The sequence below is a fragment of the Trachypithecus francoisi genome, unplaced genomic scaffold, assembly GCF_009764315.1.
Source record: "Trachypithecus francoisi isolate TF-2019V2 unplaced genomic scaffold, Tfra_2.0 Lachesis_group13, whole genome shotgun sequence".
Taxonomy (NCBI): domain Eukaryota; kingdom Metazoa; phylum Chordata; class Mammalia; order Primates; family Cercopithecidae; genus Trachypithecus; species Trachypithecus francoisi.
In genome coordinates this window covers 109,002,499-109,026,332 of record NW_022681458.1, presented here as the reverse complement: position 1 = coordinate 109,026,332, position 23,834 = coordinate 109,002,499, and the positions used below count along the sequence as shown (strand labels likewise).

Here is a 23,834-nt window from a genome sequence, read left to right as displayed (position 1 = left end):
GGGGTACGGTGTGTTCAGTGTATTTACATACAACTCCCTCAATTATCTGTTAAGGGCTGTTGGGCCGAGGGGATGCAGGGAGCTAATTTCATAGTATTTCTTACCTGCTAGGTTGGCTTGATCAAAGCAGGTTCCCGGGGAAAGCCCTCAGCCAATGAAATACAGGTGCTGGCTGATGGAGGTGGGCTGGTATGCACAGAAGTGTCAAAGCGAAGGGATACGAGCGGGACACCAACAGCATCTGCTACATATATGATTTCCTGTTTTAAAATGTTTGAGTCCCTATCCACTAAACTGATATCACAATCTACTCATGGATTGCAACGCAGAGTTTGAAAAGCAGTGTATTTCCTAAAGAGTGGTCCTTAGGGGCGATGTACTCCTGGTAACCTGTGACATGATTTTAGGTGGTACATGAACAATATTTTTTCATGTTAATCTTCATTTAAAAAATTAAAACTGAATTAGGGGAAAAGATAAAACCAGCACTGCTGAGATAACAGAATTTTCTTCTTGTGTAAATATATTGAAGGAAAAATGTAAGTGAATTTAATTGTAAATACTAAATAGGCGATACATGGGTATGGGGGAAATGGGAAGGCAATGCTTGAAAGGTGGAGCTCAGGATCCTCTGCGCTAAGCATGCCCCTTGATTGCAGCCTGGTCTTTGCTCTTTGACTCTAACTGTGCTTCTCCCCACTGCAGAGGTTCGGCTATGAAGGCTGGGTGCAGCTCCAACACCACAGCAAGGTGAGTTTCTTCCAAAGCATGAACATCAGTAGGACTCAGGGACAGCTAAGCCATGGGATACCTCACTACAGGCTGGGCCTCCAGGGAACCCCACTCTTCTGCCTGTGTATTAGCTTTGTTGTAGGCAAGGGAACAGCACTGAGATTTCTCAGAATAATTGGGAAAAATGAGGTGACTTCAAAGAGTAGTATTTAGGAAGATAAAATTGGAATTTGAGAACCCATCAAAAAGTCTCTCTCTCTCTCTTTCACTCCTCCCCCCCCCACCAACCAATTTCAGCATTTATTGCTCTGCGTCAAGGAAGTGACCTAGTGCTCTCTACCAGTTATTACAGTACATTAAGGCTGACCAAATAAATGGGACAGTTAGGCTTGAGCATAAGCTGGAAAAATGAAACAATGGAGACAAAGGAGAGAAGACAGTGTTATTAAGGGTTGAGTTCGGTAAGAGGAAAAAGCAAAAAGAAGGCGGCTGTGGGCAAAGCCCTCTAGAAATAATGAGGCCCAAGAGTGAGCTGGGAGTCTAGATCTGCCCAGGGTGTGGGTCTGATTTCATTTTCAGAGGCATCATACGTCCTCTTCGAGTTCAGAAGTAATATTCTTGAGCTTCCAGCTGGCATACAGACATAACTAATGCAGGCTCTGGAGGACTTGTGGTCTGGAAATCCAGTTAATGTGCAGAGTTAACCCAACGCAGCATGGAAAGGTTAGGACTCCCTTTACATCAGGTTCTAAAGGGCAGAGATTTGGGCACCAAGGATCAGAGAAGGCCTTCTGAAGGAAATGATGCCCATCCCACATCTTAAAGCAGGTGGGAGGCTTGCCCAGGGAATGAGGAAACCATGTTCTAGGAAAAAAGAAAGGGAACAAAGGCATGAAATATTAAACATATGTGAGCTCCGAAGCACTCAGCTATGGATGTTACCAGCATTTCTCAAACTGTGGTCCCACAACCAGCAGGTTCACCATCACCTGGGAACTTGGGAGAAATGCAAATTCTCAAGCCCTGCCCCAGGCCTACCAAATCAGAACTCTAGAGGTAGGGCAAGCAACTTGTTTTAATAAGCCTCCTGGTGATGCTGATGCAGAGTCAAGGGTTTTTTAAATTAGCAATTTCTTTAAAGACAGGGTCTCGTTCTATTGACCAGCGGGAGGGTAGTGATGCAATCACAGCTCACTCACAGCCTCCAACTCTGAGGCTTAAGTGATCCTCCCACCTCAGCTTCCCAAGCAGCTGAGACTACAGGTGCACACCACCATGCCCAGCTAACTACTTTTTTATTTTTTAGACCGGGGGTCTCACATGTTGCCCAGGCTGACCTCAAACTCCAGGCCTCAAGTGGTCCTCCCACTTCAGCCTCCCAAAGTAGCGCATTCAAGTTTGAGAACCACTGGCTCTCACACGTTCATTCACTGACTCACTACTTTTTATTGAAACTCGTTGTGTCAGGCCCACCAACCTAGACACTGGGAATATGCTGGTGAACAAGACAGACATAGTCCCTGCTCTGATGGTGCTCAGATTCTAGGGGTCACGAGTCAACATGATCAATTCAGAGAATGGAATATAAAGCAGTGATGTGATAGAGAGCAAGAGGCTGGCTGGTCAGTGACCTGGCAAAGGCTCTGAAGATGAGAAGGGAACACTTGGAAAAGTGTTCCTGGCTGGGGGAACAGCAGTTGCAAACGCCACCAACTGGTAAAGAGTTTATGTGTTCAAGGAACAGAAAGGAAGGCAATGTGGCTGAAATGCAGTGAAAGGGGGAGACAGTAGGAAACAGGCTGGCAAGGTAGGCAGAGGCCTGGACACATGGGGATTTGCAGGGCATGCTAAAGAGTCTGGATTGCATTCTCAAAATAATGCAAATTCTTCAGAGGGTCTTAGTGGCTTTAAAAGACCACTTTGGTTGCTCTGTGGAGAACACATAGATGCAGACAAGAGTAGGGAGAGCGAAGAAGAAGCAAGAAGATGGAGAGGAAGCCAGAAACCTCATCAGACAGGGTCATGAAGGATTTAGGGGTTTAGGCCCCGAAATGAGCTTAGGGCTTTGAACTTGATCCTGAAGATAGTGGGGAACCATTGAAGAGTTTTCTGGGATATATATATATATATATATATATACACATACACTTTAAGTTATGGGATCCATGTGCTGAACATGCAGATTTGTGGTTCACTGCACCCATCAACCCGTCATCTACATTAGGTATTTCTCCTAATGCTATCCCTCTCCTAGCCCCCTACCCCCTGACAGGCCCCATTGTGTGATGTTTCCCTCCCTGTGTCCATGTGTTCTCATTGTTCAACTCCCGCTTATGAGAGAGAACATGCAGTGTTTGGTTTTCTGTTCCTGTGTTAGTTTGCTGAGAATGGTTTCCAGCTTCATCCATGTCCCTGCAAAGGACATGAACTCATCCTTTTTTTATGGCTGCATAGTATTCCACGGTGTATATGTGCCACTTTTTTTTTTTTTTTCTTTTTGAGATGGAGTTTCGCTCCTGTCACACAGGCTGGAGTGCAATGGCACAATCTCGGCTCACCGCAACCTCTGCTTCCCAGGTTCAAGCGATTCTCCTGCCTCAGGCTCCCAAGTAGCTGGGATTACAGGCATGCACCACCACGCCCAGCTAATTTTGTATTTTTAGTAGAGACAGGGTTTCTCCATGTTGGTCAGGAGGGTCTCGAGCTCCCAACCTCAGGTGATCCGCCCGCCTTGGCCTTCCAAAGTGCTGGGATTACAGGCGTGAGCCATTGCACCCAGGTGGCCACATTTTCTTTATCCAGTCTATCATTGATGGGCATTTGGGTTGGTTCCAAGTCTTTGCTATTGTGAATAGTGCTGCAGTAAACATACCTGTGCATGTGTCTTTATAGTAGAATAATTTATAATCCTTTGGGTATATATCCAGTAATGAGATTGCTGAGTCAAACGGTATTTCTGGTTCTAGATCCTTGAGGAATTGCCACACTGTCTTCCACAATGGTTGAACTAACTTACACTCCCACTAACAGTATAAAAGCATTCCTATTTCTCCACATCCTCTTCAGCATCTGTTGTTTCCAGACTTTTTAATGATCGCCATTCTAACTGGCTATCATTAGTTAGAATGGTATTTCATTGTGAGATGATATCTCATTGTGGTTTTGATTTGCATTTCTCTAATGACCAGTGATGATGAGCTCCTTTTCATGTTTGTTGGGTGCATAAATGTCTTCTTTTGAGAAGTGTCTGTTCATATCCTTTGCCCACTTTTTGATGGGGTTGTTTTTTTCTTGTAAATTTGTTAAAGTTCCCTATAGATTTGGGATATTAGCCCTTTGTCAGATGGATACATTGCAAAAGTTTCCTCCCATTCTGTGGGTTGCCTATTCACTCTGATAATCGTTTATTTTGCTGTGCAGAAGCTCTTTAGCTTAATTAGATCCCATTTGTCAATTCTGGCTTTTGTTACCATCGCTTCTGGTGTTTTAGTCATGAGGTCTTTGCCCATGCCTATGTCCTGAATGGTATTGCCTAGGTTTTCAAGAGTTTTAAACCTCACTGTCTCTGAGGCAGTTCGTCCTCACCTTCTTCAGTGTGTCCACTAAGTGCCAATTCAAACACTGTGCTTCACTTCTCCCATTCAAAATGCTAGTTTCTAGACCAGGATCTGATGCTCTAAGCTGGCCTCAAGTGTCTCCGATGGAAAGTATGATGTGAATGGAGCTGACTGCAAAGCGGCTAGGAAGCCCCAGCGGCAGGGACAGGGAGCTGCGATTTTTTCTTATTCCGTGTCCCTGTCTTCAGTTTGTCCTTCAATAGTGGATTTGAATGGCCTTCATTTCATTTTAATACCAGGAAATTTCATAAACTTAGTAGCCAAATCTCCAAAAGAAAACAAAAAGGAAATATTTTCCAGTCCCATCTACTGACTTATTTATTTCCAGCAAAATTTGATACAATGGTAATCAAATAGGACAAGAGTAACACACTCCCTCTCTCTCAAAAACAAAACAAAGCAAACCAAAACAGACTCAGTCTGTATTTTTCATAATTACAGTTGTCAGGGATTCGAGTCCATAGAAAACAATATGCAAATGTAAATGATATGCAAATGTATGTAATTATGCAAATCAGGCTGAGAGCGATGAGAAAATCCAGGATTTGGGATTTGAAAATAATTCTTACTCTCCTATGTTCCTCTAGTGAAGAAATATTTTCTGCCCCCAGGATTGGCTTACCCTGGAGATTCCTGTTCTCTTAAAGGTCTTTCCAAAACATTTCTCTGGTTTGCCCCATTTCTCTTCTTAACTCTTGGTTTTTCAGTGTTCCCCAAACAAATTGAGGGGTAGTCATTTGTCATGACAAAGCCTTGCTCAGAACTGAAAAACATTATTTGTCTTTTGGTTGAATATTTATAAAAGTATAAGTAGCAGGCCAGTCCTTGGTTTGTATGACAACCTGCCAGGAGCTGCATGGGGTGGGGGCAGAATTGTGCCCTGATGGCAAAGACACCTGGGAGCATTTTAAAGCCTCCGACCCAGGAGGGTAGACACGGGCCTGCATCAAAGCTGTAGGTCAACAGCATCTAGAAACACACAATGAGTTCGTCCCAGGGCCTTGGGAACACACACACACACACACACAAAACACACGCAAACATTTACATCACACTTAGGATTTTTACATACATAATTGTCAGATCCCTCACTCTTATGGACCATATTTGTGTTCCCCCACCCCAAATTCATATGTCAAAGTACTAACCCCTTTAAAAATTGAATAGATTGTAAAACAAAAGAGCAGAATACACTGCTTATGGCAAGAATAAATATTGTTTCATAAAACTTCTGTCTCAGTTTGTGTCTATACAAATAGATATATATGGGTATTCTCAATGACAATGAAAAATATAGCTTTTTCTTTTCTTTTTTTTTTTTTGAGATGGAGTTTCGCTCTTATTGCCCAGGATGGAGTGCAACGGTGCCATCTCGGCTCACTGCAACCTCCATCTCCCGGGTTCAAGTGATTCTCCTGCCTCAGCCTTCAAAGTAGCTGGGATTACAGGCATGCGTCACCATGCCTGGCTAATTTTGTATTTTTAGTAGAGACGGGGTTTCACCATGTTGGTCAGGCTGGTCTCTAACTCCTGACCTCAAGTGATCCACCTGCCTCAGCCCCCCGAAGTGCTAGGATTACAGGCGTAAGCCAACGCGCCCAACCGAAAAATAGATTTCTTAATGTGGGGTCACAGCCAAAACGGGCTGAAAGCCATTGATCTTGTCCAATACTTTCAGATGTTTTCATTTTTAAGAATAATTTATTATTATGATGATGTAAGTAATATTTGACTAAATGCTCCTTTTTAGATTCAAGCCATTAGAGATAAAGCTACAATTCTCTTGGACCAGCACTCCCTGTTCTCAAAAGTACTTTTTTAAAAAATAATTTCAACTTTTATTTTAAGTTCAGAGGATATATATGCAGGTTTGTTATCTGGGTATATCGAGTGATGCTGAGGTTTAGGGGTACGACTGATCCCGTCACCCAGGTGGTGAGCATAGTAACCATCGGAAATGATCAGTTTCTCAGGCCTTGTCCCCTCCCTCCCAGCCCCCCATAGTCCCCAGTGTCTATTGTTGTCATCTATATGCCCATGTAAACCCAATGTTTAGCTTCCATTTCTAAGTGAGAACATGCAGTATTTGGTTCTGTTCCTGTGTTAATCTGATTAGGACAATGGCCTCCAGGTGCATATGTGTTCTGCAAGGCTATGACTTTATTTTTATGGCTGCATAGTATTCCATGGTGTATATGTAACATACATGGAATACTACATTTCTTTATCCAGTTCATTGTTATGGGCACCTAGGTTGAGTCCATGTCTTTGCTATCGTGAATAGTGCTATGATGAACATACAGGTGCATGTGTCTTTTTGGCAGAACAATTTATATTCCTCTATATATATACCCAGTAATGGGATTGCTAGGTTGAATGGCAATTTTAAGTTCTTTGAGAAATCTCCAAACTGCTTTCCACAGTGGCTGAACTAATTTACATTCCTACCAATAGTGTAGGAGCATTCACTTTTCTTTTTTTTTTTTTTTTTTTTTTTTTTTTTTTTGAGAAGGAGTTTCACTCTCGTCCAGGCTGCAGTGCAGTGGCGTGATCTCAACTTACCGCAACTTCCGCCTCCCAGGTTCAAGCGACTCTCCTGCCTCAGCCTCCCAAGTAGTTGGGACTACAGGCACGTGCCACCACACCCGGCTAATTTTTGTATTTTTAATAGAGATGGGGTTTCACCATGTTGGCCAGGCTGGTCTCAAATTCCTGACCTCAGGTGATTCACCCACCTTGACCTCCCAGAGTGCTGGGATTACAGGCATGAACCACTGCGCCTAGCTCACATTCCCTTTTGTCTACAGCCTCACCAGCATCTGTTATTTTCTGACTTTTTAATAATGGCCATTCTGACTGGTGTGAGATGGTATCTCACTGTGGTTTTGATTTGCATTTCTCTGACGATCAGTGATGTGGAGCATTTTTTCATGTTTGTTGATCACTTGTATATCTTCTCAAAGGAATTCCTATTAACAGTTTGGTGGATATCTTCCCAGATCTTCTCCTATGGTTTTACTTAAAGATGAATGCACCTTTAAAAATGACAGAATATTGTTAGTATGTGATAGGTCTGGTTTTTAAAGCTAGATGAATCAGGTTCCAAATAGAAAACAAATGGACACTTAAATTAGACTATTTTGAGAAGAGTTCATACAGAGACTATTTATAAAGGTGTAAATGTGAGGAAGTTTTACAGAGGTAGGCAGGAGTTAGATCATGCAGGACCTTGCAGGCCAGGTTAAGGAGTTTGGATTTTACCTTCAGGGAAATCGGAATCCATTCAAGAGTTTTAAGTGGGGCAGTGGCAAGATCTGAGATGGGGTGGCTCACACCTGTAATCCCAGCACTTTGGGAGGCATAGGAGGGCAAATCACTTGAGGCCAGGAGTTCAAGACCAGCTTGGCCATCACAGCAAAACCCCATCTCTACTAAAAATACAAAAATAAGTCAGGTGTGGTGGCGGGCGCCTGTAATCCCAGCTACTCGGGAGGCTGAGGTGGAAGAATCGCTTGAACCCAGGAGGCGGAGCTTGTAGTGAGCCGAGATCGCACCACTGCACTTCAGCCTGGGCGACAGAGAGAGACTCCATCTCAATTAAAAAAAAAAAAAAAAAAAAAGGGAAGACAAGAAAATACATGTCTGATGATACATGCAGTATCAGATATTTGAATACTGCAGATACATGCAGCCATATTTGGGCTTGTTTGGGGACAGTATTAGAATTAGAACTCAAAAGTCAGAAGTTCACAGGTTAGGTTCCCTCGGAATCAGACTCTAAGATGAAGTTCTGGCTTTAAAAATATAAAAGATGTATTTAAAGTGTGTTATCTGGATAGTAATAGTTGCATGGAGGAATTCTTTAAAAAAAAAAAAAAACAGGCCGGGCGCGGTGGCTCAAGCCTGTAATCCCAGCACTTTGGGAGGCCGAGACGGGCGGATCACGAGGTCAGGAGATCGAGACCATCCTGGCTAACACGGTGAAACCCCGTCTCTACTAAAAATACAAAAAGCTAGCCGGGCGAGGTGGCAGGCGCCTGTAGTCCCAGCTACTCCAGAGGCTGAGGCAGGAGAATGGTGTAAACCCAGGAGGCGGAGCTTGCAGTGAGCTGAGATCCGGCCACTGCACTCCAGCCTGGGAGACAGAGCCAGACTCCGTCTCAAAAAAAAAAAAAAAAAAAAAAAAAAAATTGATTTTCTTTTGAGAGTTTAGGAAAAAATGAGACTGGGCTCTGGTTGTGTAAATTAAAGCAGCTTGCCCCCATTACTTGGTTATTAGTTTAGTTTAAGATCTTGGTTAATGCTGAGGTCGAGGTTAAAAAACAGGACCCAAGCAATCCCTGTTTCCTCCTCCAGCAACAAGTGCTGACCCCTGAGGCAAATCCACAGCCTTGCCTGAACGTAAAGCAACAGAGATCAGGGATTGATTCCTTACAACAGCTGTCAGCTCTCAAAATTCCGGCTGAAAAAAAAAAAAAAAAAGCAATGAGAATTGGGGGCTTATCATAGGGGCTCGGCTGCTCTGCAGTGATTTTTACTCAGAAAGAGTGCTACCGACTTGCTACCGTTCATTTTTCTTACCATGGATCCAGCATGAAGGATGTGAAAAAGCGAAGTTTGGTAAGTCTGCTTTCCCTGCTATGTAATGAGAGGCACTCCCTGCCCCTAAAAGATCCAACTCTTTAGGAAATGACAGTAATTAACTTTAGCCTACTACGTAGACACCAATCACCAAATATCAGCCTTGTGAGATGGAAAATGGCTTCATAAACCGGGGCTCTATACCAACTAAGCATATGGCCTTGGAGAAGTCACTGCACCTCGTGGACTTATTGGTAAAATGCAAGGGCTGAACTAAATAATCTATTGCAGCTTTAAGATACTCTGCTTTGTTTGAAATCAAAACTTACTCAGGTATCTCCCACAGAAACCCAATTTCCTCCCTTGCAGTTGATAATACGTGGTAAAATCTGGCTGTTATTTACTGAGCGTGCTCTCTGGCCTGGTGCTAAGTTCTTTACATTCTGTAATTGAATCTTCTTTATCAATGTTCTTAATTGCAAACAACAGAATTCACTCTAGCTAGTTTAATTAGAAAAGCAGCTCACAGAGTTCCTGTGAGGGCCAGAGATCAAGCTGAGGGCTGTGCTAACATGATCAATGTCCACATTCACCTGGTGAGCTGCTTCAGCAAGGATGCAAGTGTTACCACTCCCAGTCATGGACAGGATGCTCAGCTAATGCTGCCAAGGCTGGAGACTAGAAGCTTTGCCTCTGCTGCTCCAGTCATGTTCAACATCTTAGACAACACCCCTGTCTACAGGTGGACTCTGCATAGTCCCTACTTCCTCACATTGCTCACTTCCAGGTCAAAGTTAAATGCACGGGTGGGTGCATATAATGGGCAAAGCCCAGAGCACATGCCAGTGCCCTGTTACAAGGAAGACTAGGAAAGCATATTTTGGATTCTACCTCAAGAAAGCAGAATGTATAATTGTGAACATTTCTTCACACATAGGATGTGTTCCAAGGACGTTGGATGGCCACAAGCATGACAAGTATAATGATCCACATTTTACAGATAGAAAAAGTGAAGCTTAAACTTAGAGGGCCCATAACTTCACTAGTCAGCGCTGCTAGTAAGTAATTTAATGAGATTTAAACCCAGAGCTGTCTGAATGCAAAGACTGTGCTCTTTGGCACTCTGCTATACTGGGTATTTTTATGGTGATTAAGCTTTCCCAGCAAGGAGCAAAAATAAATAAAAGCTCCAATTTGACAAATCAAAGTTTGTTTCTTAACTTTTTTTTTTCACCATCACCCCTCTCCTCTTCCCTCTTCGCCAGATGAAAAGACATGTGTTCCTATGTCCTATTTGTGCAATCATTATCAGTCAGGACTCTTGCTTGCAGGCAACAGAAATCAACAACCATTAGTGTAAGAAGAAAAGATATTTGTTGAAATATTTTAAGCCCCTCAAGAATTACAAAGTATCTGTGGAATCAAGCTCAGAAAACTTGCAGAAACTCAGGGAATTCCCATGATTGAAGCCACAGCCAAGGCAACACCACAGGAACAGCCTGGCTAGGGGGCCGCTGCCCCAGCTGGATACTGCCCCCAACACCACTGCCAATAGCCACTGTACATGGCCACTACTGGAATCACTGGCAGAATAAATTCAACTCTTCCTGGTTTTTTGCATCACTTAATGCAAAACCAAGCATTGATTAGCCAAGCTTGGGGCAGGGAGAGCAAGTATTTGGCCTTCTGCAGAGGGAGGCTAGGCCCTGCCTCCACCAAGACTCCTGTAGGAGATTCCCCAACTTAGGAAGTGGTTCAGATGCTGGCATGGTAAACAGAGGATCGGAGCTGAAGCACAGCAGTCTTGGTGTCATGATGTCAGAGACCCACCTCTGCTAGTGTGTGGACACCTGTCACAATTACACATGTCAACTTGCTCACTGACCTGTTCCCCAACCCTGAGAAATAAAATGTGGATCTGAGGTCTTCCTCATTTATGTGCAAAGTGAACAGGCTACAGCACTTAAAGGTGAAAAGTGTCCAGCCTTCTTCATGCAGGAGATGGGGAAGGTCTTGTCTATGGAGTAGAAGGATGAAGGCTTGGATGCAACTCATGATCAAGCCAAGAGGAGGAGGAGGAGGAGGGCAGTGGACTCCACCAAGCACAGCTCAAAGCCTTTGATCATCGCACACCCACATGGACATTCTATGCGGCCCAAAGGTAACCTTGAGGCCCTGAAGCACCACCAAAGGTGGTGTGCCCTCAAAGCAGAGGAACACTGTCTAGCCCCTAATTAGCTATACAACATTAATAACAACCATAATAACTAACACTTATGTGTCAGATACTCCACTAAGTGCTTTATATGGATTATCTTATTTCATGCTCACATGATCCCTTTAATGTAAGTCACATTAATTTTTTAAGGTAAGTCATTATCATCCCTATTTTAAAGATAAACAAATGGAAGCTCGAAGATATTGTTTAACTCGCTCAAGATCACACAGTAAGTGGCAGAACAAGAATTTGAATTCAGGTAATTTTATTTCCAGGGCCTGCCCTAGTTCTTTCCCTTTTCTTTAGGAATCACAAACTGGAGGCCCAACGTAGATGCCACTGCCATGTTCTGCACAACCATTTAGTTTGGCCCCCTGCTCTGAGTGTTAAAAACTTGTGTGTTCCGTAATGGCTGTACCAGTTACCAAATAAGAGTATACAAGGGTTCCCTTTTCTCCACATCCTTGTCAACACTTATTATATTTTGTTTTTTTGATAACAGCCACCCTAATAAGTATGAGATCTCATTTCTCAATGATTAGTGAAGTCAAGTATTTTTTCATATGCCTGTTGGCCATTTGTATGTCTATTTCAGGTCCTTTGCTCATTTCTTCACCCAGTTATTTGTTTTCTTGCCATTGAGTTCTTTAAGTTCCTTATGTAGTTTGGATAGTAACTCCTTATCAGATATATGGTACACAAATATTTTCTCCTGTTCCATAAACTGTCTCTCTACTCTGTTGATTGTTTCCCTTGCTGTGCAAAAGGTTTTTAGGTTCTCCAGCTTTGTTCTGTTTGCTCCAAATTGCCTTGACTATTTGAGATCTTTTGCGGCTTACATGAAATTTATGAGTTTTTTTTTTTCTATTTCTGTAAAAATGTCGTTGGAATTTTGGGAGGCATTTTATTAAATCTATAGATTGTTTTGAGTAATATGGACATTTAAACAATATCAATTTTTCAATCCATGAACATGTTTTTCCATTTGTCTGTGTCTTCTTTAATTTTTTCATCAATGTATTATAGTTTTCAGATCTTTCACCTTTTTGGTTCGATTCATTCCTGAGTATTTTTAAATACTATTTTAAATGGGATTGCCTGAGGCTGGGAGCAGTGGCTCAAGCCTATAATCCCAGCACTTTGGGAGACCAAGGCCAGCAGATCATAAGATCAGAAGTTCAAGACTAGCCTGGCCGACATGATGAAACCCATCTCTACTAAAAACACAAAAATTAGCCGGGCATGGTGGCGCATGTCTATAATCCCAGCTACTTGGGAGGCCAAGGCAAGAGAATAGCTTGAACCCGGGAGGCGGAAGCTGCAGTGAGCCGAGATCATACCACTGCACTCCAGTCTGGGCAACAGAACAAGACTCTGTCTTGAGAAATAAATAAATAAATAATGGGATTGCCTGATATCTTTTGCAGACTGTTAGCATATAGAAATGCTATGGGCTTTTAAATATTACTTTTGTATTCTGCAACTTTACCCAATTTATTAGTTTAACAGTTTTTTGGTGGAATATTTAGGGTTTTCTATATATAAAACCATGTTGTCTGCAAACAGAAACAATTTAACTTCTTTCATTCTGATTTAGATGATTTTTATTTCTTTTTCTTACTTAATTGCTCTGGCTAGAACTTCCTTTGTGATGTTGAGTAGAAGTGGCAAAGGTGAGCCCCCTTGTCATGTTCCTGATCTTAGAGAAAAAGTTTTCAACTTTTCATCATTTTCACCATTGAGTATGATGTTAGCTGTGGGATTGCCATACATAGACTTTATTGTGTTGATAAACAATAAAGTTCACGTATGGCAATCCCACAGCTTTATTCCTTCTATACCTAATTTATTGAGGTTTTTTTAAGTCATAAAAGGACATAGAAATTTGTCATTTTTTTCTGTATCTATTGATATGATCATATGTTTTCCTGAAAAAAAATTAAAAATAGAAATACTATATGATCCAGCAATTCTACTTCTGGTGATATATGCAGAGGAAATGAAACCAGTATGTTGAAGAAGTATCTGCATTCCCATGTTCAATGTAGCATCATTCAAAATAGCCAAGATATGGAATCAATCTAAGTGTCCATCAGTGGATGAATGGATAAGGAAAATGTGGCATATATACATAATGGAATACTATTGAACCTAAAAGGAAATTCTGTCATTTACAACAACATGAGTAACACTGAAGGACATTATATTAAGTGAAATAAGCCAGACATAGAAAGACAAATACTGCACTTATATGTGGAATCTAAAAAAGTCTAACTCACAGAAGCATCAAGCGAAATGGTGGTTACCACGGGCTGAAGGGGTGGGGAGAAATTGAGAAGGTCAGAGGATATGAAATTTCAGTTAGACAGGAGGAATAAGTTCATATCTATTGCACAATATGGTGACTATAGTTAATAATAATGTGTTGTATACTTGAAAATTGCTAAAAGAATAGATTTTAGGCCGGGCGCGGTGGCTCAAGCCTGTAATCCCAGCACTTTGGGAGGCCGAGACGGGCGGATCACGAGGTCAGGAGATCGAGACCATCCTGGCTAACACGGTGAAACCCCGTCTCTACTAAAAAATACAAAAAAACTAGCCGGGCGAGGTGGCGGGCGCTTGTAGTCCCAGCTACTCGGGAGGCTGAGGCAGGAGAATGGCGTAAACCCGGGAGGCGGAGCTTGCAGTGAGCTGAGATCCGGCCAGCCTGGGCGACAGAGTGAGACTCCGTCTCAAAAAAAAAAAAAAGAATAGATTTTAAATGTCATCACCTCAAAAAAATGTAAGTATGTGAAGTAATGGGCGTGTTAATTAGCTTGATTTAGCCATTCCACAATGCACACATATATCAAAAGATAATGTTGTACAGCATAAATACATGCCATTTTTGTCATTTAAAATGTATACAAATTATTGCAGAGTACCCAGGCAAGCATGATGCCTGGTGGAAGAAGTAGCTCAGTACCAAATTTTGTGCATGCTACCAGACTGACTTCTTTGCCCACCTCCTCCCACAGGTGTTGACACTAGTGGGCCCTGCTCTGTTTGATAAATCACATACTCCCATTATCCATACATTGCTTCTCTATAAAATGAGAGGGCTGGACTAGGTGGTCTATTTCAAAGGTTCTTTTCAATTCTAAATGTTATAGAACTACCATTTTCCAGACGCCGGGCCATCCTCTTGTATCTAGTAGCCAGGGGTTCAGATCAGCAAGGTGATCAGCCATTCTCAGTCATGCAGCCCAAAGAAAGATAACCTCAAGCTTGCTATCTCTGTGTCCAGCCATTGACACCCACAGAGCATACCCCTTCAACTCCAGGCCAAAGAAAAGCATGAGGAAAGAAAGCTGATTTTTGTTAAATTACTGATTTCTACTTCCACAAGGATTAAGTACAAATCTTTTCAAATATTAGGGAAGAAACAGGTTCTAAAGCGCATGAGGAAAGACTAGTCCAAGTGGGCTTAGGTCGCATTTTAGTAATGTGGGTTTTCTGCCCCAGGGAGAAGCAAAGTTGTTGAAAGATGGGAAGGTCTTCAGAGTGGTGCGAGAGAATTGCTGGAATCCAGAAGTTCGTATTAGAGAAATGGATCAAAAAGGTACGATGAGAAATGCTACCAGTGTTAGCATCTGATGTAAAAGCAATGTCTGCCCTTAAAGTTTGCTGACAACTTTATGTCATGGTAACTTCTGACCCCCTTTTCTCTGCCAGGACAGGCTGTTCCAGCTTCACTGTGGGAGAGACAGGGCCTTCCACTACAATGTTTTTAGAGTGTGGATTATAAATATTTTATATGAGTTATACCCTTTTTTAAAATAGAATGTTATATCATGAAAAAGATAAAAATGGCATTTTATTATTTTTAAAAATTAGTTCAAATGTATAGCATTTACGTATTCTAAAATCAATTAAAATAGTAAAAATTGGAAATCACAAACTAAGAATGACAATTGCCTGCTTAGTAAGACTTAAGATCCAATTTCTTTCTGTAGTTTGTCTCAGTGCACCCATACACAGAACATTCCCACTGACACCTCAGAGTTGGAAATGGAAGCAGTTAAAAATAGTTTATTGTGTAATCTCAGAATACACTACAATAAAATCAATCCAGAAATTTGAAAGAAGAGAATTAGGAAGTGTTCGTTTCAAAGGTGAATTGCTAAAAAGCTCTAAGAACATCTTGCACTTTTTACCTTATATCTAAAAATTAAACAAGTCCTCACAATTTAAAAGAATTTCAGACAAGGCACATTGGCTCACACCTGTAATCCCAATACTTTGGGAGACTGAGGCGGGTGAATCACCTGAGGTCAGGAGTTCGAGACCAGCCTGGTCAACATGGCAAAACCCTATTTCTACTAAACATACAAAAATTAGCCAGGTATGCTGGCACGTGCCTGTACTCCCAGATGCTCAGGAGACTAAGGCATAAGAATTGCTTAAACCCGGGAGGTAGAGGTTGCAGTGAGCCAACATCACGCCACGGCACTCCAGCCTGGGCAACAAAGTGAGACTTTTCTCAAAACAAAACAAAATGAAATTTCCAAGTCTATCTAAAGTATGACGTGATGGCCACATTATGCTTCACCTGTGACTGCCTGGCTGACTGTGCCACCTGAGAACATGCTCTAAGAAAATGCCTGAGCCTTCCAGACACATGTGGGCTGTGTCCATGGTCTGTGATGGGGAACTGACCACCACTGACATTGTCAGAACTAAATGTTTACATTGGCGGAAGATTTCAACCAGAAAAGAAATAATTCAAACACACAAATAAAAGAGCAGTTTAGCACTACCACCTTTCTAATCAAAGACAAATTATAAGGAGTTCAAATATACAAAGAGATGGCAGGAGACATTTTATTCCAAGGTCTGCAAAAAAGGAATCAAACTGTCAGCCTAAAATGAGTAGGTAGTCTCCAGCATGTTGGAATTTGTTGTAGATACTTTTGTCCAGGTTTTGCTTTATATATTTTTTAACAATTAAAAATAGACTCAGGTGTGGTAGTTCATGCCTATAATCCCAGCATGTTAGGAGGCCACGTCAGGAAGATCACTTGAGCCCAAGAGTTCAAGATCAGTCTGGGAAACACAGTGAGACCCTGTCTCCACACACACACACACACACACACACACACACACACACATACACACACAAATTATCTAGGAGTGGTGGCATGTACCTGGGATCCCAGCTACTCAGGAGGCTGAGGTGGGAGGATCACCTGAGCCCAAGAGTTTGAGGCTGCAGTGAGCTGTGATTGCACCACTACACTCCAGCCTAGTGGTGGAGCAAGACCCTGTCTCTAAAAAAACTCTTTTCAATTAAAAATATATTTAAGGCCGGGCGCGGTGGCTCAAGCCTGTAATCCCAGCACTTTGGGAGGCCGAGACGGGCGGATCACGAGGTCAGGAGATCGAGACCATCCTGGCTAACACGGTGAAACCCCGTCTCTACTAAAAAATACAAAAACTAGCCGGGCGAGGTGGCGGGCACCTGTAGTCCCAGCTACTCGGGAGGCTGAGGCAGGAGAATGGCGTAAACCCGGGAGGCGGAGCTTGCAGTGAGCTGAGATCCGGCCACTGCACTCCAGTCCGGGCGACAGAGCGAGACTCCACCTCAAAAAAAAAAATAAATAATAATAATAATAATAAATAAAAATATATTTAAATGGCATTTAAATTGAACTTTGCAGAAAACCTGCAGCACCTCTGTGGAGTACTCCACAGAATATAGCATATATCCCTCTAAAAGTATATTGGAGTGGGAGGAGAGCTAGAGAAAGAACATGCTTCCCTAACCTACAGCAAAGAGCAAGGTTTTGTAGTAAATGTGAAGCTGCAGCAAGGACCTGCCTTTTCAAGGAGAAAACTAGTGAGCATGAGACTTGAATGACTGGTGTCAGAAACCACTGCTTACGGCTGCACGGTAAACAAAGTGTGTGTGTCATCTTTGGTTTTTGTTGTGTGTTTCATTCCTTGGCTGTCCTTAAGAGAACAGTCATGACCAACCCTCAATGAGTATTTACTTTGTGCCAGGCACTATTCTAAGAACGTAACATGTATTAACTCATTTAATCCCTACAACAACCCTAGGAAGTAGGCCCTCTTGAAGACAAAAGATTCTTGGCATCCTGGATGCTGGAGTCAAACTCAGGGTCCCATTCTGGGTATTTCAGACCATGGGACTCCTTCTAGGATCACTTAGGAGCTGAATTAAAGGGGCAGGGAAGGTGGCTGAGAGACATGCTCTGTTGTGCATAACCTAAGATGGAAAGCCTGAAAAAGTCTTGCTTAAATAAAATTTCACAGGAAGGAGGGGAGAAATAACTCTTCGGAAATGGGGTCAGTTAGTTTTCCTTCAATGATCTCATTTGTATCCAACCTTTACTTACCTCCCTGGAATCTGGGGCTAGGGGCTGGGGGGGTCTAGGGATGGGACTGAGGGAGACGCAGGGAGGGAGAGCAGGAGTTTAGGGTGGAAGCTTGCTGCCACTTGGCCTTGGGAAAGGAAGGAGTGTCCAGGCTATTCTTCTCACCAGCTTTGCCCTTCTTTGTGTCCATGTCTAGGAGTAACAGTGCAAGTCCTTTCCACAGTTCCTGTCATGTTTAGCTACTGGGTGAGTGTGAAACCTCAAGCCATCTCCTTGGTGTTGAAGGTTCGTGTCGAGCTCCCAAAAAGTGAACAGATGCCTCAAGTCTGGACACCAGTACCACTGACCACCCCCAACAACTAACTGTCCTCCCCTTCAGAGATCAGCAGGGTCCCCTCTCAGGCCTGTCTTCTTAGCCGTGTCTTCACTCCAGTACAGTAGCCAGTAGTCACATGTTGCTATGTGACTTGCATTATAGTTCCACCGTACAGTGGTTCTAGGTCAGCCTTATTCTCCACCAGAACTTATCTGTCTGATGACTCATTCCTGCAGTGCCTTGCTAGGGAACTGACAAGCCAATATCTTCTGAGATGAGAATGATTTTGAGGTAGGAATAATAATCAGCTCTCCAAGGGAAAAACAGAATTCAGAAGGGGTATCCTGAGGTTGGATGCCCTTTCCCAAGTGAATAAATCTCAAGCACTAAAAGTTTCAGGCATGATTTCCAGCCTGTGGAAGAAAATTTTTGTACATAGCCGGGAGCGTGCTAAGTCCCTGCTCATCCAAACAGATATTCACTCTCATGATTTAAGGAGCAGTGGAAATACCACCTGTTCATACATACTTCCGTGATCTGTGTTCATAAACCCAGTATTAGTGAGTGACTCAGTCTTTGCCTGTTCCTGCGATTGCATTCACTACTTAAAAGTGCCCTGAGACCTCAATATGCCTACATTTATCAGATTGGTTACCACTCTGATTAGACAACTGAGGCTGCAGGAGAGGATCAGATTCCTGGCAGTGGGCAGCGGGGTGACAGAGGAAAGAAAACAGTGAAGAAGGGAGCATTAGGGAAGCCAACAGCAAACTTCATCTGCCTCAGCATTTTGCCAAGGACAGCCCTGAATGTCACAGCCAACAGGAAGGACAGACAAGAGAACAGGCAGGGGCAGGACAAGTCAGTGAGCCAGCCTGGTCGCCCTCAACGAGGCATGATAAGGAGGTGCCTTGATGGTGGCCTGGGGTCCTTGGCCAGGCCTGACCTCCTGGGAGGTAGGGGGGCATTAAGATCTTTCTGCAGTTGGAGGTGGCCCATGCTCATTCCATCTCTAGTGTTGGGATACCAGGCCCAGTAATTGTGTCCTTCCCTTCTGATTCTGGCCTCAATTTTTCCAATGAATCAGCAATACACCTTCTGTTTTCTTTGCTTTACAAAGATTGGCTTCTGGGTCTTCTGTGGCCAGCACCTTTCCAATCTGTGCCTCTGTTTTCTGATGTGGTAAAGCTCATCAAAATTTGTCATTTGAAAATGACAAATATTATAGCCACGAGGAGGCACTGTTCAGAGTAAATGTCTAAAAGAAGTAGGTTTTCAACAATGCGGTTTTCCCTTTCCTGTCTCCACCAGGCCAAACCTGAAGACACTTTAAACCTGTGCCAGCTTTTAAACAACAACCTTGCCACCACTGTTGCAAGTTACCCCAGGAGGTTTGTGGGTCTGGGGACGTTGCCCATGCAGGCCCCTGAGCTGGCGGTCCAGGAGATGGAGCGCTGTGTGAAAGAGCTGGGCTTTCCTGGGGTCCAAATTGGCACCCATGTCAACGAGTGGGACCTGAATGCACGGGAGCTCTTTCCTGTCTATGCGGTGAGTAGCGGGGCTGCTCAACCAACACCAGCCGCCCAGTGCCTGGGCCGGGGGCACTGCTGGGTGCTGGCGGGGAGGAGGGGAAGCGTCACCCCACTGGGAGGGGAGAGTGGCATCTATGACTTGTTAGATGTAGGTAGAAGGTGTGGAAATAGCCCCCACAAAGGAGTGGGCCATTCCAAAGAGGAACTGGTGGAATGGTTCCTAGGCCAGCGCTGAGTTAACACAGTGAAATCTCTTTTCCTTCCATCCTCCTTGCCCTCCTTTTAATCTTTCACTTGGAAGCCAAAATACCCTCTTTACAGCCACTGTGCAAAAGAATCCTGTTAATGACATACATACATATACATATATTTCGGCCGGGTGCAGCAGCTCACACCTATAATCCCAGCACTTCGGGAGGCCCAGGCGGGCAGATCACTTGAGGCCAGGAGTTCGAGGCCAGCCTGACCAACATAGCAAAACCCCGTCTCTACTAAAAATACACAAAAATTAGCCAGGTGTAGTGCCACACCCCTGTAATCCCAGCTACTTGGGAGGCTGAGGCATGACAGCATCTTCAACCCAGGAGACAGAGGTTGCAGTGAGCCAAGATTGTGCCACTGCACTCTAGTCTGGGTAACAGAGCCAGACTCGGCCAGGCGCGATGGCTCATGTTTGTAATCCCAGCACTTTGGGAGGCCGAGGTGGGCAGATCATGAGGTCAGGAGTTTGAGACCAGCCTAGCCAACACAGTGAAACCCCGTCTCTACTAAAAATACAAAAATTAGCTGGGCGTGGTGGCAGGTACCTGTAATCCCAGTTACGTGGGAGGCTGAGGTAGGAGAATCGCTTGAACTCCAGAGGTGGAGGTTGCAGTAAGCCAAGATCACGCCACTGCACTCCAGCCTGGGCGACACAGCTAGACACTGTCTCAAAAAAAAAAAAAAAAAAAAGAGCAAGACTCCATCTCAAAAAAAAAAAAAATCTGCTTTGGAAAAAAAATACTTAACATTTTTCAAAAATACAGAAAAGTATAAAGATGAAAATAAACATTACCCATAATCCAGCCTCCCAAAGATAAGTAGCCACTGTTATCATACATAGTTACTTTTTTGATATACATATACCTGTATTTTCATGAAACTGAAATTCTGTTACACATGTGATTTTGTATGCTAATTAAAAATTTCCAACATAAGTGAAAATTCTTTTAATGCATGATTTTTAAATAACTGCAGAATATTCCAATATATGGCTATGTTTTGATTTATTTAACCAACCTGTAATTAAGATATTTTTGAGTCATATATTTTGAAAATGTACTTTAAAATACCTAATAAAAAATAATACCATGAAAATGTTAACATTTGATGAAACTAGGTGGTGGGTATATGGATGCTCATTGTGTTATTGTTTACACTTTCTATACTTAAAATATTTCATGGTAAAATGTATGTTCAAAAATTCAGTGCCATTCATTTCTGAAATATCCAACTTCAAGTATCCATAGTTCCACAGTCATCTCCATCAGTCTTCTTCTTCCTCCTCCACTTTCAATTCTTTCTATAACCAAATCTTCTCATCTCAGTACTAGGATTCACGATGCATAACTCTACTCAATTGCATTTTTTAATTTTTTATGTCCCTCCTAGAATTATAATAATATTGCTTTCTATTATTTTCATTATAAATGCAAAATCTTTAATAATGACTTAAATAGATGTCTGTGGACTCACCAGGCACTGTGATTACTGATCATTTACTCATTTAGTATTTATTGAGGTCTAACTACAGGCAAAAAATTTTCCATGTTTGTATCTATGGCGACTGCCCACCAGTCAGGGGATTGCCTGTTAAATTGCCTCCTAATGACTTGACAGATTTAATGTTCCTCAAAATACTGAACTCCCTGAAGCTCACTGGCTGCAGTGGCTTAGCTGATGTAGCGAATGTTTTCTAGAAACTTTAATGAGCTTTGAAAGAGGATTTATTTACTTATGCATCCAAGTTGTTTCAGCACAGAGTGAGCGAGACTTCAGCTGCAAGTCATGTTAGCATTCATTGGATTTGGGTTTATGAATTACTAAGGGGCTAGGAAGCAACAGCAGCCGGTCGGGGTCCACATGGATATTTTCATTTGCGTGACTAGCTTGACCCATCAATCACTCTAACTGGGCTGTTTTGGGGACATCCAGTCTCTGAGGGGATTCAGGAGCACATGCTGTCCCCACGTGGCTCACGATGTCCTGGGGGTGGCAGCGTATTTGTTTGGTTAGCAAGGTTTGCCTGCCTCTCTGCTCTCTAGTTTGTGTCAATAATGTGTTGAAACGAATTTTCATGAGTGAGGTTGGCTTTGTCATTTCAAGGTGATCCTGGCACTCCAATGGTCTAACTGTCCCCTTTATCCCCTAGACCTCCCTTTTTAGTGAGTAAACCCAATCATACATGCTCAGATCAGTTTTCAGGCACAAAAACAACTTCGTTACTGGTATAAGGCAGACAGAATTGCAGTGCCAACTGCCCAGCTCCACCATCTATCAGCCACAAGGCCTGAGTAAGTTAGCCTCTTTCTGCCTTAGTTTTCTTCTCCATAAAATGAGGGTAGTAAAAGTGTGCATCTCATAAAAAAATTAAACTAGTTAATAATTTAAAAATTCTTGTAACAGCTTAGGCACATAAGTTCTCAGTCAATGTTAATTATAATTGTGAGAGTATAACTTCTTTTTCTATTCTCTACAAACCCCATATATAGAAGGAGAACAACAATATGTTAATTTGAATTGAACAGAAATGAGGTTGGGAGGAGGGTGAGGATCAAAAATCTACCTATTGGGTACAATGGTTATTACCTGGGTGACAAAACAATCTGTATGCGAAGCCCCTGTGACATGCAATTTACGTATATAACAAACCTGCACATGTACTCTGAACATAAAAGTTTACAAAAAATAAAAAGGAAAAATTTTAAAAAGAAAAGAACCACCAGAGGCACACAGAATAAAGCTGTATCCAAATGAGGAGTCAAATCCCACAGAGATACCATGACCATGCACCTTTGCCAAACTCAAACCATCCCAAGAAGTTAGTTTTTCTTTCCAACCTGCATCTATGATCAGAAACCAATTAGCTTCTCTCTCTTTAAAAGGCTTATATCTCTTCTGCTCCCCAGGACCTGTTGAATTAAGAGTCCTTTCTTCAACTTACCAGAATCCCCTGTTGTCCCAGAATTGGTTTTCTGTTTTAAAAATGCTTATGTACACAAGTCACATTGCATCAGCCTGGTTAGCACAAACATTTACACATGAGGGTAGGAGGAGTACTCCAGAACCTCAATATATGTAGTGAGGAATTATTCTAAGGGAAATCTCTTTTGAATCTTGATGAGTGCTAATATTCAATGCCTGTTGAGGGGACTTCTTTTAATTAAACTTTTTGTTGAATAAAGGTCAGTCCATCCAGATGGTATTTCCATTTCTCAGAAGGCCCTGGAGCATGCCCATGACATTCATCTCAGTGCCTGTCTGGCTAAGGCATTGACCTCTTCCCTGTCTGAGGTCATCTCACTCACAGCCGACTGTTCAGAGACTCAGCTGGGCTCCTGGGGCGGGAAGAATGCCTACAGACCCCAGGGATTCCACCCAGCGCTGGGCTCTGAGTAGTCAGGTGGCTTGGGTCAGGCCAGCCAGCCCCAGCCCAGCACTGAGCCTCTGGCTCCAGCACATCACTTCCTCACTTTCCACAAACTCTGGTTTCCAAGTGGGGAAAAGAGGGGGCACTCTCGCCCTGACTCCAAGAATACAATCTCAGCAATCCTTCCAAAAGAGTAGACCAAGTAGGAGCCAGAAGGAGCCAAATGTAGGGGAAATTTTCCCCTACATTTCAGGTGCGGGATTAGTCCTTGAGCATTTTGCTCTCAGCCAAAACATCTGAATAATGGATATTTCCGGACACTTGTTTTACCAGATGATATATTAAGTTCATCGACCTCAGTGGTAAATCTACCAACCCCCTTTGTTAATTCTAAGTGTCCCTTTTATTTTCCAAGCAGGAGAAGTTTGTCAATATCTCTTTTAAATAGATCATAAAACAACTTCAAAAGCATTTTAATTTATTTTTACAGACCAATATAGACTCAAAGAAAAGCAGTTTCCCCAAAACAGTACCTGGTATCTGCTCACTCATCAAAGTAACCCTCTCTCTCTCTCTCTCTCCTCTCTCTCTCTCATTGCTTCTTTGAAGGCAGCTGAAAGGCTGAAGTGTTCTCTGTTCGTGCATCCCTGGGACATGCAGATGGATGGACGAATGGCCAAATACTGGCTCCCTTGGCTCGTAGGTTTGTGTCTGTGCGGGGTCTGGAACAGAGGACCAACTCTTGGGTTTTTCCAATCATCCATGGAAACCTATTAGGTCAAATAGGGAAAGTATGAATAATTAACAGGATTATGAGTAATAGCAGCTATCAC

At 42.8% G+C, this 23,834-nt stretch overlaps 1 protein-coding gene and 1 long non-coding RNA gene across 9 annotated transcripts in view; one reads left to right on the top strand and one right to left on the bottom strand.

The window, feature by feature from the left end:
• The window catches only part of ACMSD (aminocarboxymuconate semialdehyde decarboxylase), a 65,148-nt gene that overhangs the window by 6,287 nt on the left and 35,027 nt on the right, over positions 1-23,834 (top strand). For 2 of the 4 annotated variants that reach the window (XM_033231692.1, XM_033231691.1), the window contains exons 2-6: positions 706-750; positions 14,653-14,749; positions 17,722-17,771; positions 19,153-19,389; positions 23,611-23,704. In XM_033231692.1, coding sequence (XP_033087583.1) covers positions 706-750; positions 14,653-14,749; positions 17,722-17,771; positions 19,153-19,389; positions 23,611-23,704 — 523 coding nt within the window. Of the gene's footprint in view, positions 1-705; positions 751-14,652; positions 14,750-17,721; positions 17,772-19,152; positions 19,390-23,610; positions 23,705-23,834 lie in introns of those variants that run through there. The other 2 variants (XM_033231693.1, XM_033231694.1) reach the window with 2 other exon arrangements.
• LOC117095088 overlaps positions 8,531-23,834 on the bottom strand; it is a 67,097-nt gene continuing 51,793 nt past the window's right edge. For 4 of the 5 annotated variants that reach the window (XR_004441806.1, XR_004441805.1, XR_004441808.1 and 1 more), the window contains one exon: positions 22,650-23,771. This is a non-coding gene — a long non-coding RNA (uncharacterized LOC117095088). Of the gene's footprint in view, positions 8,812-22,649; positions 23,772-23,834 lie in introns of those variants that run through there. The other variant, XR_004441807.1, reaches the window with a different exon arrangement.